General features: G+C 39.8%; 2 protein-coding genes across 2 annotated transcripts in view; both read left to right on the plus strand.

Moving 5' to 3' along the window:
* Window positions 1–1,278: 1,278 nt before the first annotated feature.
* Window positions 1,279–10,081, plus strand: LOC126396992 (interferon-induced protein 44-like). The gene is made up of 8 exons (XM_050055412.1): window positions 1,279–1,384; window positions 2,803–3,291; window positions 6,104–6,152; window positions 6,523–6,718; window positions 6,814–6,966; window positions 7,066–7,237; window positions 9,212–9,312; window positions 9,771–10,081. The coding sequence occupies exons 2-8, from the start codon at window positions 2,820–2,822 to the stop codon at window positions 9,963–9,965; spliced, it is 1,338 nt and encodes a 445-aa protein (XP_049911369.1). The 5' UTR covers window positions 1,279–1,384; window positions 2,803–2,819; the 3' UTR covers window positions 9,966–10,081.
* Window positions 10,082–14,440: 4,359 nt separating this feature from the next.
* LOC126396935 (interferon-induced protein 44-like) overlaps window positions 14,441–16,310 on the plus strand; it is a gene marked incomplete at its 5' end in the record, with an annotated part of 66,489 nt that continues 64,619 nt past the window's right edge. The window contains 3 exons of the mRNA XM_050055322.1: window positions 14,441–14,503; window positions 14,957–15,128; window positions 15,566–15,666. Of these exons, the coding sequence (XP_049911279.1) occupies window positions 14,441–14,503; window positions 14,957–15,128; window positions 15,566–15,666 (336 nt within the window). The remainder of the gene's footprint in view (window positions 14,504–14,956; window positions 15,129–15,565; window positions 15,667–16,310) is intronic.

The following is a 16,310-nucleotide window of genomic DNA, read 5'->3' on the forward strand; positions in this document are numbered from 1 at the left end:
GGTTTGAACATTTCTGACTTTAGCGCCTCCTGGTGGTAATAACAAAGCTACAGTATAGTCACATAAAATGTTACAAATAGAGGATTTAAACTGTCATGTTGAACTTATTTTTCTCACATTTTTTACATTTTTTTTTTTACAAAAGAAATCAGATTGTAATGGACAAAATGGTGTGATTCAGAATTAAAACATAAGTCTGAGAAATTTTACTTGTGAGCTTGGTTTGTCCTTTAAATGGAGGGCAATGGGCCTCATGCAAGGCCCATATGTACAAACAGGATCGTTCTTGAGTGGCATGTACCAGTGGTGCAAGAAGGCTCGCTGCAACAGTTTTCTTATAATCAGAATTTCCCCTTTCTGTAGGTATGTTCGGACCTGTCATACTACTGATGTACTGCACAGACAGCCTGCCTTTCTCCACAGGGGGAAAAATCCTTGTTTGAAACAAGAATCATAATACCTGTGATCAGGTAACAAATCAGCTAAATAAGTTGCAAAATCAGTATTCTGTTCACAATAGCATCATCATGGCTGGCCCCTTTACTGTGAAGCTCAACAACTTTATTTTAGATTGTATGGTTTTATTGGCATCTCTCACTCTGAAAGGCTTCCTTTAGGATCTTAATGCACGTAACACTCCAGGTGAACATCCTCTCTAATGATAGACAATACCATATTATACAGTATTCTGTCATGTCTCTTTGATTGTCTTCCTTTATGGACCACTTTACTTTTTCAAATGTGTCCCTATCATCAGTAGCATCTACAATAACTTTATTTAGAAAGAATATTAAAAACTCAAAAGCAATGTCTCTTTCCAGAAATCATGACCTGGTTACTCAAGAAAATCCTCAGATCTTGCTGTGAGCAGTTTCAAATTTTATACTAATGATAAAATCTCATGAGAGATGTGGTCTTTCTCATGAACAGGTGCCACTCATTGGGCTGAATTTGGCGATTTTTTTTGATTTATTATTATTATAGTTTGGCAAATGCAACTTGAAACCCCAGTTTATACTTGTACCACTTGTATGAACAAGCCTCAAAGAAATAAGAGACTTGTGTGCCAGGTTAACACCACTGACAACATCATGTTTGATCCTGGTGAATTTGTTTTAAACTAAAAGATGCTGCACTGAGCACAGACTTTAAAAATGTAAGGGACTTTTACATCAGATTGAGGATACAGTTAACTGCTTTATTCAGAGACAAACACTAGTTTTATTTTGAAGGCAAAATCATTCCAGTCAGCAAAGGCTACTTTCAGTTTCGTTCCTTTTCGAACAGCTTGGCATCGTGAATGTGTACCACTGTATTTGCCCAGAGCTCCTACATAGCGGCAGAGCTGGCCATCAGTCACCATTCTCAACAAGAAGATAAGGAGGTAAGGCTGAAAATATTAGTATAGTATATAAATAACATTAAGTGTAGCCATTGGATTTTGTCAACCTTTAATGTACGCATATGTCAGTGGGGTTTTTAATGATTTATTTATTTTTATGACTGAAAGTGTGGCACAGCTGCTACATAGTTCTCTTGTAAAATTCTGTTGTGTTATTCATACACTGGATAGACTTTTTTTTTTTTAAGACTTTATCCGGTTTAATACCTAACCCCCAAAGCTGGCTCCTTGATCACACTTACATTGACTTTAACCTGACTTGAGGACTAAAACAACAGATCTTGACTTTAACCTGACTTGAGGACTAAAACAACAGATCTAACAGTTCACCTCTGGTGGAAGCCACGTGTGAAATTAATAAGATCTATAAACATTTCTAAAATCAATCGGCAACCAGTGAAGAGATGTTAAAATTGACCTGATGCTGGATAAAACATTAACATAATAGCATCTGTATAACAGTATCCTCGGGCTACGGTTGGTACTCATAATGAGAATGTGGCAAATATTTTCTTTGTCAGTCAGACAGGAAATGGTAAGTTTTTCTGTTCTGCCCAACATCAAGCTGGGAAATTCCCTTTTTGTCAGTCTGACAGTAAATAACTTTTTTCTGTCTGAATCTGTGCTGACCAAAACTCTTTTGCATGCTTCAAAAACTGAGAGATGAAACTGAGAAACAATCTGAGAGCAACCTTTAGTAAATTAATAGACAATTTCATTTTACACATTTTTATTAATGGTTAGACATTTGACTCAAGTACAGGTTTTCAAGCAGAGTTATTTCTATGGTCAAAGACAGACTAGAAATATAAGTAAACATGAACAACTCTCTCCCAAATCCAAAAACTAGAGCACTGGGGCCAGTTGCACAAAGCACCATAAGTTTGCTCCTTAAGGATGGCACTTAAGGTTTAGTTTTCCCTTAGCTAAGGAAATTACTCAAGGGTGAGGCACAGAATCTCTTTAGAAGGTTTCCTTAGTCAAGGAAAGACGTTGAGGCATTTACTGCACTGAAAGATTTTACAACAGGAATGTTGTACTGTCTCCATGGAGACCATTTCCTTCAGTATAAGACCAAGATAAGGAGAAAACTTCAGGAAACTCTAGGGAAGAGACTTAAGGGTGTTTTGTGCAACCGTTTTTTTAAAGAAACCTTTAACTCGGACTGAAAGGACAATCTTAACTTTAAGTGCTGTATGCAGCCGGCCCCTGAAACTCAAACGTGTGATGTCATAGGGTATAAAGCCTGAAGCTGCTCCACAGACAGTGAATTAGGACATTATATTTGATGACATCACAAGTTTGAGACTTTCTTCTCTGGCTTTTGGCTTTGACAGAGAGTAGTTCATGTTCACAAATGTTTATTAAACTGTATATTTATCCTCCTTTATATACTTTAGCATACCAGCTGTCCACTATGGAGGCCATGCTAACCAGGAGCCGCCGGACCACAATTTGCTCCCAGCTGGGGAGAGTCAAACTACGGCTGCTGTACAAGGCCAGCATCCATGGTTTCACTGGTGCAGCCTTCCACCAACAATGTGACCAGTGTGGTCCCACAGTGTCTGTGGGCTATAACGCCTCCGGTTATGTGTTTGGAGGCTACACCCAACAACCCTTCACTCAGTCTGGACAGTACGTTCATGATGACCAGGCCTTTCTTTTCACCTTCAGTGGAGAAAGGCTCCTCAAATATCCAGTCACCAGTCCTGTTTATGCAGTAAATATGAGTAGTAACTCTGGTCCATATTTTGGAGATGCATTGGTTCTTGTTAATGGAAGCAAAGCGGTTGTCCATAGCAGTCCAGGAAATTACTACAACTTCAGTGCTGTAGAAATGCATGGCAACGACCTGAACCTGACTGAGTGTGAAGTCTATGAAGTCGAGGGTGAGTTCACTATTATTTGCCATATTTTGACTTTGATGCTGTGACAAATCCACAATTATTCTGATATAGTCTCGCCACCAGACAATCAGAGATCTTCGCCTTCTGATAGTCTGGGGACACTCCTTTCTAAAGTGTGTTTAACACACCGGCGAAAACGGCCGGCAACAAAGCAACGCCTCTTGCATTTTTGAAAAGGACACGCCTTCTCGGAAATGTGCGCTCCCCCTTTTCTCGTCCGCAAGGAAACAAACACACAGAGAGCTTGAAAATGGATGCCGAGAGATTAAACGTTATATCAAACGTGTGCTCATCCGTGAAGGAAATATTTTTTCCAGCGGATGTCTTACAACATGATTGAGCTAACTGGAGTAGTTTCATGTCGTATCCGACAACGGGAGGCTTTTAACAGATGACGTCCTGATGTTAGCTTTGCTGCTGCTGTTAGCTGTCCCTGTCAGCTGCAGCCACTGATGCTTTCTAGACATCGTGATTTCCCAAAACTGAATAAATACCACACATAGCAACACAAAACTGCTTTGCTAGCTCAATCATGTTGTAACTAAGATATCCACTGGAAAAAATATTTTTTTCACAGACTGTTTATTGAGTTATTACCTATTACAGACACCACTAACGGCTAAGAAATAGTAGTGTTTGTTCAGTCATTGTGTTTATAGACTTTACAAACATCGGATTAGTCTAAATGGTGATACAATGATGTGAAAAATGTGTTTATATATATATATATATATATATACATATATATATATAGCTAAAAGCTCTGCTGGGTTTCTACCCGGAAGTATTTGTAAACAACAAGGCGATTCCCTCTATAGTCCGGCCGGACGGATGAGTCATGGCCTTGTAAAAGATTATGTTTGTTTCTTTTAGGTGGCGAGAATGTGTCACCGCTAACGCGACAAACATCCACTAACTTTGACGGCGTTTTCTGCGAGTGCGGCTGAGCCATTTTGTACCGCTACACGTGTTTCTAGTCGGACTATGTTTACGAGCACAAGAGTTCAGCGAGCCACCAAAGGACTGGCCTGCGGATTTACTATTGGTTCTGCAACGTAGGGAGTTTTTTAAACTCTGAAATTGTATCCGCCCATCTAAACACAAAATCAGGGAGAAAGTCATCAGTCTTTAGTTAAGCAAAGCGTCTAAAGACTGACTTGTGAGTCTAATTCTGATATAGTTCATGATGTGTCTGTCTATATGTGCATCCCTACCAACTATGGCCACTAGTATTACAGTAGATTCCTTAGTGTCCGTCACCACTGCTACTTTTTAGCTACACTTTAATACTACAGTTCAGGTATTAATGTTGAATTTTCATCAGGTGACGTTACTGCACTGTTTCATATTTGTAAGAACAGGCAATAAAGATGTTGATTTTCAATGTCATAAAATATACATTAATAACAGAAAAAGGTTATATGGGTGGTTTTTTTTGTGTGTGTTTTTTTAACCAAATTTGATAGATTGTTGTCGTTTTTATTACCTCCGCCAAGGAGGTTATGTTTTCACGGCATTGGTCTGTTTGTTTGTCTGTTTGTCTGCAAAATAACTCAAAGTTATGAACGGATTTTGATGAAATTTTGGTGGTGATCGGTTGAGGCAAAGTAGATAAAATAATAAATAAAGTCTATGGTCTGACAGCCTCAGCAGCAATTAAGACGGTGAAAATACCGTCATCTGGTGGCCGGAAAGCACGTCTTGTTCTACTTGCTAAATATTGTAATTCTAAAGTTGAAATTAATGTTCTGTTTTGGAAAAAAGAAAGCGAAAAATACAAAAAAACATATTATATTCTGTGTTGGTTCAAAATAAAAACGAAATAAATACACCACAGTGTTTCCATGGTGAAGGCATATATGTAAGGGATAATGTATAATGAGCCGGTGAATACTGGGAAAATAACTCCCGACAGGGGAATATAACCCCGACGCGCAGCGGAGTCGGCTCATTACACATTATCCCGCTCATTATACATTATCCCGCTTATTACACGGCTAATTATCAGTTAAATAAATAATGTTGTCTGCCTCCGCGAAGTGCATTAAAACCGACCGGATTCGACAACTTTTGGTGAAAGTTCTGTACTCACCCAGGCTTAGTGGACTGAACCGAGGCATAAAACTCGCGTAAAATGTCATTAAGCATGATTGCCGAGTGTGTATTCAAATCCGTGTTCTTTTGTTTTTGGCAGAGAAAGTCCGTCAGTATAGTAGTAGTAGTACAGTACAGTACAGTATAGTACAGTAGCCCATTTTGTTGTCTTTTTTGTATTTATCTTATTTTTCTCCTCCTCTATCACTTGAAGCTCTTCAGGTATCAGTTCCTTGTGCCATTTTTCGCTGGATTTTTTTCTTTCCTTCTCCATTTCTTTTTCTTCAGTGGCATCCCATTCCTCAAAATCCTTGTAGCTACTCTCCAAATAAGTTAAAAGAAATGTTAAAATCAGCCATTTCTGTTTGTCTTGTCCCTCGGAAGTTGTTTGACAGCTGCAGTGTTGCAGGGCAGCGTCACTAGCAACGCTGGGCTACATAGCAACTGTGTAATGACCGTTGCTACTAGCAACGGTCATTACACAGTAATATCAGACCTCTGAATGCCGCGACTGACCAATCAGAATACAGCATTTAATAGAGCCGTGTAATAAAACCTAATAATGATAGTGATGCAAATAACCTAATTCTGATGCAAGCTGGAAAATCTGATGCAGAGGGGGAGGGAATATCACTTACTTGGTGGAGGTCTGCACTCTCTGAGTGCTTTTCTAGTTAAAGGTGTTTTTGCTCTTCAACAGAAACGACAGAACTTGAGAGGCCATGGAGGACTATAAACTGGGAATCTCAGTAAGATGGCTAGAGCCACCAACCCTCACGTTAACATGCTTTACTATAGGACAATATACTGTGTACAGTATGCCAAAATGGATGTGTTTCACATGACATGACGTGATGATGCTATGCTTCGCTGAACAAGCTATACCAGCTATTTTAGATTCTAATAGACTTAGTGTCTATGGAAAATATTATGTGATCAAATTGCTTGCCATGCTTATACAGTTTTAAATTGTACAATTCTTGACTAACTGTCATAAATTTACCCGCAACCATGAAAGCATCACAGAGGTAAACTGGCTGAACATAAAATGTCTTCTGAACAACCAGGATTAAACAACTGTATCACGAGATGAGAACGTTTCTTTTCTTGTTTCTATAGGAACAAGAAGGAGCTGATGGAGAGTATTACAATGTACAAACCCACAGTCAGCTCTGTGTCCCAGGCTCGGGTTCTGCTCATTGGACCAGTTGGAGCTGGAAAGTCCAGCTTCTTCAATTCTATCAACTCTGTATTCAGAGGCCACGTCACCAGTCAGGCCATTGCTGGCTCCTCTACCACCAGCCTCACAACACAGGTTATTTCCTGCCTCTTAATGGTTTACATTTGTGGTGACTGGTTTCAAAATGAAAATCCTGTCCCCATTGTGTTGCTCCATTTTGTTCTCTACAGTTTCGCACCTTCTCAGTGAAAGCTGGGCGAGATGGGAAACCTCTGCCAATCATCTTGTGTGATACCATGGGACTGGAGGAAAGCAGAGCGGCGGGGCTTGAGATCGATGACATCAGCAGCATCCTTAAAGGTCATCTGCCAGACCGTTATCAGGTGCAGCTTTTTGTTACACTGAACAGGATATTAAATGTATGATTCATTGACTGTAGTTCACTCAAACTGTCTGTGTTTCCCCTCATCTGCATTACTCAGTTCAACCCCTCTGCTCCTCTGCATTCGGAGGCCCACGGCTATTGTAAGTCTCCAAGGCTCAAGGACAAGATCCACTGTGTGGTCTATGTCGTTGATGCCTGCAAGGTCTCAATCATGCCCACAAAAGTGGAGGAGAAGCTGGATGCTGTCCGCAGAAAGGTCAACTTAATGGGTCAGTAAAAATGAGTCCCCCTTAATTATGATGAAGACATACAGTATATATACAACACTCTCTCTGAATGTCAACATAGTACAATACAGTACATACTGTAGACAAACAAGGGGCCCCATAGGGTGACAATGTAATTTAAATTAATTCAACATGTTTCTATGACTATATTGTTAATAGATTGTTATTAATTAAAAGGAAGAAAAGTTATGGCCAACACAGGGGATTACTTTGCTGCTGCTCTCCCTGCCTTACGCTTTCCATGTAAGCGCATGGAAGGGCAGAGAGGTGTGCTCTCTCTGCCTTATGCTTTCCACATAGGCACTTGGAATAGGCTTTCTGCGTTGGCCCGAGGAAAGGCAGAGGGACCCCAGAACAGAGCCATACCGCCAAATATAATACCGCAAATGGAAATAAAGTTTTCTGACTGAAATAACTTTGTGTCATATTTGCTGAAACTGTCACTATACTCTAACACAAATATGTGACATAAATAGTCTGTGAAAAAAAATCATGTCCCCACACCTTCAACTGCCTCTGATGGCATACACTAGAATCGTGGCACACCCAAAACAACCAATCAGAGCTGAGGATTCTCTAATGCATGTCTGTCACTCAGTGAACTGTAATCAAACTGTCAAGCTAGGCTGCGCTGATCAGATATGAATCACGATTCTGCCTCAGATGGGTTCAGAAACATTTTAGTGTACTGTGCAGCTGTCAAATTAGAAGGTTTTTGACCTGGCTGCCATGTTGGATACAGATAAACAGAGTACCAAGCACCTCCCAACAGCCGGACCGGTCTCTCATTTTACAGTTAAACAGTACACTAAAATATGTTTCTGAAAACATTAGAGGTGATAAATAAGCAATACAGTAACAGAATCTTGATTCATATTTCATCAGAGCTGCCTAGTTTGACAGTTTGGCCTCAGTTCATGAACAGTGACTGACATGACTGATAACTGCGTTAGAGACCTCTCGGCTCTCATTGGTTGTTTTTGTTCACATGCAGTAAGGCCATTAGAAGCGCTACATGGCAATAGAGTAGGCAGAGGAATATGATTTTTGTCGCAGATTATCTGTGTCATTTAGTGCTGTTTGAATACAGTGACAGTTTCAGCAAATATAGAAAAATTATATAAATATTTTTCTTAAAGGAACAAACTATAGTTTTAAGTTTATAAATATCAGGAAGGTTTCAACTTCTTATAGAAACAGCTGAAGTGTGAAATGTATGCACTGTGTAGTGTCCCCAAACATTTTCCAAATGGAGCGGAACAATGTTCCTCTGTTCCTAACAATCCCCAAAGAAATACTGCATATTTTATGAATGTGAAATCAAGTCACGTGACAATGCAAAAAGGCGATTAGTTACTGTCCCAAATCTCAATTTATTGCTTACTGGAGAGTTAATGACTCCACCCATTTCGAAAGTTATCACTCAGTTAAATGGTGTAATCAACCTCATAGATATGGGTCAGCAGGTTCCTGCTTCACACACGTGTAGGTAAGGATCCATTATCAGCCCAGGAGCAGTTTTTTGTATATAATTAATGTAATGTATTTCACGTGACATTCGTCACTTACGTCACATAGTCAAAGCAACTCGATGCTGATTTTGGTTTCATACAGGACACAAACCCTGGTCACCTGAGTGAAAGTCCTCTGTTTGTTTGACACCTCAACATGCAGACAGTCTCGTTCTTCATACTAACATCACCTCACTAACATTACCATTACACCACCTGACCACCTCTGTACCTGCGTAACAATACACGCAGACATTTAATCATCGGCGATCTGAACCCACTAGTCAATGTAGCAGGACCCTTTTAACCCATATCTAAGAAAAGGAGGCATTTAAATTACAACACAAACATTTTAGAATATTTCAGAAGCATTACGTCAATATTTACAGCCTGATACCTGTAGAGCTACAGTGTTTTTAAAATGTTCTTTCTGCTCTGTTTTCAGGAATTCCCCAGCTGGTCCTGCTCACTAAAGTAGATGAAGCCTGCCATTTGGTAAAAGAGGACGTGAAAAACATTTACAAGAGTGGCTACATCAAGGAAATAGTGAGGATTTCATATACAAAAGAATTTTAGGATTTGAGGATTTTATACAGAAGAAAAAAATGCAAGAGGATTTGTTGTACTGTAGAGTTGTCGTGTATTAGTCAATGAAAAGATTTAAACTAATGAGCCAGTCTAAGTCTGTTTTATTTCCTTTAGTGTGTGTTATCTAATTCAGACTGATTCAATGTTCTTGACTGGTGAAGCACTGAAGATGTTTAAACACCAATTTGAGAGTCTTATTTTCCTCTCTGTGAGTCCCTCACACCATAGTGTCCCGTCAGGAACTTAAAGGCCCTAAAATTATTCGGTAAATCAGACTCACATCTATTGAAGTACTTGAGTAAAAAAAATACATGAGTAAGGTGGCAGGTAATAAAACCAATATGTACAAGATTTAAGAGACATTTGACTTTTGAGTTTTTCCTGAATTTCTCTCATGTAAATGTTTTGTGATCCAGATGCAGGAAGTCAGCGCTCAGCTCGGTGTGCCGGTGTCCTGTGTTGTGCCAGTGAAGAACTACTTCGAGGAGCTGGAGTTGGACCTCAGCTGCGACATCCTGCTGCTCAGCGCTGTCATGCAGATGCTTCGCTTCGCAGACAATTACTTTGATGATATCAGTGACCAACTCAGCAACACCGAAGTCAAAGAATAGGAAGTACCTGTGCAGCAGATGTTTATATCTTGTCCAACTGTAGTGAAATGTCCATCACAATAATCCATCCATTTACCTGCAGGTGATGCTGCATTGTAGAGTTCACTGTGAATTTCCTCCCCTGANAGCTCATCTTCATTGCTTCCTTAAGTCTGATTTGTGTTCGGCTGCTACATGGTGTTGTGTAATGCAGTGAGAAAAAAAAATGAATTAATGAAAATAAAATAAAATTGTCATTCATGGATGATTGAAATGGACCACTTGGGTTTAATTCAGTTGTAGCTGATAGTGCTCTCTGCATTTTGGTGTTTTGACGTACGGTAACTTTTCATGGGACTTGTCTTTTTGTAATTTCCAGTTTGATTTTCCAGTTTCCTCATGAATATTTTATGGTATTTTTATAAATAAAAAAAAACCTTCTTGTCTCTCAGATGTTTCTTTTGGCAGATGTAACCATGTTTATTGATCTGTTTCAGCCTGTGCTTCGAGTTGTAAAAGCACTCACTTATATTAAAAGCTCTTGCTGGCCAGAATGGATGTGGTGTTGAATTTGGAAACTCTTTATATGATCAAAATTATTAATGATTCCTAAATGTATTAATTATATGTAGTATTATGCATTGCCATCGAAGCTCAAAGTACCCTTTGCTGCATGTCATCCCGTCTCTCCCCCTTTGACTAAAAAAATAACCTTAAAAAAGCAACACTGGGGCTATTAAATGTTAAAATTGGCTGGACTCGGTTAAAATCTGGTTTTCAGCAGGTTCCTGTTCTGCAGCAAAAAAAAAAAAAAATCACACTACACACTAAAAGTGTGAAAAAATACTATTATGTCTGTCTTGTGTTGTGACGTTGAAGTAAAGCACTTAAAGGATAGGACTTATTGTTTTTGATCTGAAAGCAAAATTTAATGGCTCGATTATTCATGTAATTGGGAGACAGGAGAATAATGTAGAGAGAATGATTGCATGTAGGTTACACTCACACTCACCACCTACTTTTGCATCATTGCAATTAACTGAACTGCACAGAGTTATACACCACCTACTTTTGCATCATTGCAATTAACTGAACTGCACAGAGTTATAAACTGGCAGGTGTCCTCTCACTAACAATAATCATTAGTTAAGAAAAAAAAAACAAGCGTGCTCAGGATAAAAAAACACTAATCTAAAAGTTTGAAACTGTAATTATTTTTATATTAAATAGTTTAAATATAACGTGAAGCTCATAAACTGACTCCTGAGTGCATCATCTGCACTTTAGATCACACTTAACTGGATATTTTGTATATATTGTCCTACTCTTCATATATTTTATTTTATCTTGTTTTTTATATGCCTTTGTTTGCACCAAAGTGGACAGTATCCCAATTTCATTGTGCTGTGGTATACAAGTATGACTGTACAATGACAATAAAGATTTATCTTATCTTATCTTATCTTATCTTCTGAACTAATTCTAATCGATCAGCTGAGGTCTTCACATGGCAACAGGATTGGAGTCAGAGGTGCAGGTTGCTGCAGGAGGGTGGATTGGAGTCAGAGGTGCAGGTTGCTGCAGGAGGGTGGAGATGGAGCTACAGTTGTTGCAAGAATCTGTAGGTGGAGGCATCAGTGAGGGACTCTGGTTTAGTCTTTTGGAGATAGTTTGGCAACAGCCATCTGCCAGAATCTGCAGATGGAGGCGGAGGTGCAGGTTGCTGGCAGAGGCTGTAATAGGTGGAGGTTTGGCCAGTTTCACTCTCATTGTGGCTTTAACAGGCTTTTGTGTAGGGTGGAGCAGGCAGTTTAGAGGTGGTAGCTGGAAGTTTGGCTACAGCAGTCTGCAGGTGGAGGCGGTGACGGCAGGTTGCTGGCAGAGGCTGTAGGTGGAGGTTTGGCCAGTTTAAACCTGAGCATGGTTGTAAAGGTCTTTTGGTATAAGGTGGAGCAGGACCCTTTATAGGCGGTGGATGGAGGTTTTACTGCAGCTCTCTGCCAAAATTTGCAGGTGGAGGCAGAGGTGCAGGTTGCTGGCAGAGGCTGGAATAGGTGGAGGTTTGGCCACAGCAGTCTGCCAGAATCTGCAGGTGGAGGCGGCAACTGCAAGTGGCAGAGGCTGTAGGTGGAGGTTTGGCCAGTTTCACTCTCATGGTGGCTGTGACAGGCTTTTGGTGTAGGGTGGAGCAGGACACTTTAGAGCCGGTAGCTGGAGGTTTGGCTGCAGCTCTCTGCCAGAATCTGCAGGTTGTTGGCAGAGGCTGTGGATGGCAGAGCTCGAATCTGACCGTGGTTGATAGAGGCTATGAATGTAAGGTGGAACAGGAAACTTCAGAGGCTGCTGGTGGAGATGTTTGTCCAGTGTCTGCAGGTGGAGCATGTGGCAGCAACTGGCTGGTAAAACCTACAGGCAGAGGATGGAGGCAGTAAATGGCTGTGTGACAGAGCTGGAGAGGAGTTTGTCATCTTGCAGCACAACAGCACTGAATGATGAGACTTTCATGTCCCATCTTTCTGCAGCAAATTCAGCTTTCCTGGAGAAAATGACATTACTCTTCATGAGCATGTGGGCCAATTAGTCCTTTCAACAAACTGAGTTTTTCTTCCTTAAAGTACCACAAACTACTACGTTCACATATCTGCTGGGAATCACACAGTAAATTCATGTACTTCAGAGTTGGACTCATGGCTACACTTATATTCACAATATGACTTTGTACCCCAGCTGGAAGCTGGCTGATATACATTTGTGATATAAATTATTTTATGAGACACAGAAGTTGATTCAATGATTATTTTTCAGTGAGGTGGCCATTTTGAATGTTTTTGTTTATTTTTAAATGAACAGATGAATGGATCTGGTACAGTCTTCCCTGAGGTTAATAAATAGTATCTTAATATAAATATTCCCACTCTCATATATTTTGTGTACCATGTGATCTACAGGGTGGGGAGGAGTGTATGAAAGCAAATAAGAGAAATAAGTATTTTAATTTTAACAGCCACTACTTGAATCTCAACTAATAAGCTGTTGAAATGTTACAGATCCTCTGTAAACTATCTGTAGGTGGACTATCCACATAAAGTGTTACTAATACAGTAGGCTACTTTGAAAACCATGTATCTGATTTTTTTGTTCTGAATTCACCTCTTTGATATTAAAATGTCAAATTTTGTGAGTTTCAATTTCCAAAGCCTGTTAACAATGTACGTGTGAACTCTGAGGGCTTTCAAAGAGTCGACGGTAAAACACAGAAAAACAGTCACAGTGTTGAAATCTTACAGTCTCCATGATGGAAGTTAGTTGAGTCGCTGTCCGTGAGTGTCTGTGAGACTGAAGTCCTTGTCAGGATGCAACAAATCCTCAGCAGAAGCGTTAAGTTGGATGAAATCGTCGAGTGAGAGCTGAGAGAAAACTTTTCTGACCGCTGTCGGCTTTGTGTGTGTTAAAATAATGATCTCGTGTATAAATGATGCACCTGGAGACACAGTGGAATCCTTCACCTCCATTGTGTGCACGTGTGTTGTCAAGGTCACATCTCACCTCTGTGATCTAAAGTCTCATCCAACCATGTTCAAAAGGCCTGAGATCAAGTCCATATCTAACTATGTAGATGCAGCCTCCACACCTGACTGCGTCCTCACTCATACTGTCTGTTACATGTTCAGTCTTATCAACAGCTGAGGCCTGCTTATGGGGGGTCTGCAACTATTTGACACAGCGACTTGGGCTAACTGCAACCTCATGTACTGTATTATAAACTGTCCATAGAGTATTCCTTATTTTTATTCAGCCTGTCTCAGAGTTGCCAGCATGTATGTTGAGTTTTGTCTCTTTCACTTTGCTCTATGACACTTTAAAATGCCCGCCACATTTCAGTGTGAACGTGATCAGGTAGATTCTGTGATGGGATAAAGTGACAAGTTTTACCAATAACTTGACGTCACTGAGCGTTATGTGTTGTTTCACTGCGACTGTTTCTATTTTTGTCTTTTCTTTTTGAGTTATTCGATATTTGCGGTCATTTCACAGCAGCTGGATCGATATATGCGTCTCCACATTTAAAGAGGCGCTGTGCGCATTTTACGCACGTGACGCAGCACCAGTAACTGCATTAATTAGGCTTATTTAATTTATCACCACAGGATGAGTGAGAATCTAACGGTGAGTGACCTTGACAGTTTTCTGCATATCAGACAGTTTTGCTTTTACACACAGATTTTAGGATGATTTAATACAAACCGTCCTCAGGATGAGTCCAGCTCCACCACAGCGGATCAAAGGGAGCACAACCTTCGGAGGAGAAGTGTTGTTCCAGACGCCGAATGATAAAACTGTTCAGCCTACTGGTGCTACCTTTCATTGATCTGAACTGAGGAAGTCCTTGTATATGTTGTTGCTTAACAATCAATCAATCTTTATTTATAGAGCACTTGTCATACAATAAAAATGTAGCACAAAGTGTTATTTCATGGATCATGTGTTAATGAACTTGCAACGCGACCCTCCATGACATCCTGTCTGTCATTAAAGGTCATGTACCTGAGGGACACAAGGTAAGCAGGATCAATATTGTAATATTGTGGTTTTTAGCTACGGGACACAAGGTAAGCAGGATCAATATTGTAATATTGTGGTTTTTAGCTACGCTAGCAGCATTGCTCCAGAGATGGCAATGTCGCTCTGTTGTTTGGTTGTTTGGTCCTCTACTTTGGTCCAAACTGAAATATCTCAACAACCACTTGACAGATTGGCACAAAAGTTTGTACAGACCTAATGATCCTCTGACTTTTCTTCTAGCGCCACCTTCAGGTCAAAATTTCTGTTTTTTCCAATACATTACTTTGACTTGCAACTAACTACCTGCCAAACTAATGACATTCTTGTCAGCCTCAGTAATACAATGTGTTTAGTGCCATTTAGCAAACATTAGCACGGATTTAGTTAGTTGTTTGGGTTTTATAGTTTTTCTTTGTTAACAGTTCAATATCTTAATTTCTGTTTCCCAGTTTAGCCCAGATCAGCCAGTGAGGTCTGAGACTGTGGGCTATGTGAAGAGGCCAAGCCTCAAAGACAAGATCCATTGTGTGGCCTTTGTGGTGGACGCCTCTAAAATCCTGACCTACTCCAAACGCTTCAGCATCACCTTCCAGAATCTCCGAGAGCACATCAGTGACCTGGGTAAGAAAAGGACAAACTAGCAGTCAAACACAAAGACATTTTCACGCACAGATTGAAGTGCCTTGGCAGACAAAATGGGCTTTGACTTTTTAAACCATGGTGGCACAGCTGTACTTCTGTTACTTTTAACCCTAATGCAGTTTTTTCATTGTTTGAATTTATTTTTGTTGTTGTTTTATATTTTTGTTTTTTTAGATTGCATTAAGATTTCACTGACCTCTCTTTATTTTATTTGATTTTTTGGCTTTTGCTGTGGTTTGAATCGCAGAGGGACCAATGTGCATCACAACTTTAGGCTCGAAACCATCTTTAGAGATCAACTGAATGAAAGCTTTGCTAAAATCTTAACTGTCAGTAATTTATTCTTCTGGATGTAACAATTAAAACAGTTTTATTCCTGTGAAACCTTAATGACAGCAATGTATTCTGTCTGTTAGGTGTCCACCAGGTGGCTCTGCTGACCCACATAGACAAAATATGTCGAGAAACAGCCAAAGATGTCACTCAGGTTTACAAGAGCCTCATCATTCGCAACACGGTAGGTTGAAATAAGTCATCTGCAGTTTGAGATGCGGACTAGCACTCAAAATACAGATGCAACAATTTACAATATATATATTTTTTCATTTAGTGGCTTGGATGATAGAATTTGTTTTCACTGCTGCTCTACATGAGTTAAAATGTGGATACAGAATAAACGGGGTATTTACAACCCTGATTCCAAAAAAGTGTGGACGCTGTGTAAAACTTGAATGAAAACCAATTACAGTGATTTCTACATTATATTTGACATATATTCAAATGAATACAGTTCAAAAGGAGATTTAATGTTCAAATTGATAAAGTTAAATGTTTTTTGTAAATATATGCTCATTATGAATTTGATGCCTGCAACATGCTTCAATGACACTCAGTAGGCGTTTGGGAACTGAGGACTATTTATTGAAGTTTTGAAAATGAAATTCGTTACCCTGCTTGCTTGATTTATGACTTATGCTGCTCAACAGTTCGGGGTCTCTGTTGTCATATTTTGTGATTTATAATGTGCCACACATGTTCAATGAGAGACAGGTCTGGACTGCAGGCAGACCAGTCTAGTACCTGCACTCTTTTACTACGAAGACATGCTGTTGAAACATGCAGAATGTGTCTTGGCATTGTCTTGCTGGAATAAGCAGGGAC

This window comes from Epinephelus moara, chromosome 10, assembly GCF_006386435.1.
Source record: "Epinephelus moara isolate mb chromosome 10, YSFRI_EMoa_1.0, whole genome shotgun sequence".
NCBI classification, from domain to species: domain Eukaryota; kingdom Metazoa; phylum Chordata; class Actinopteri; order Perciformes; family Serranidae; genus Epinephelus; species Epinephelus moara.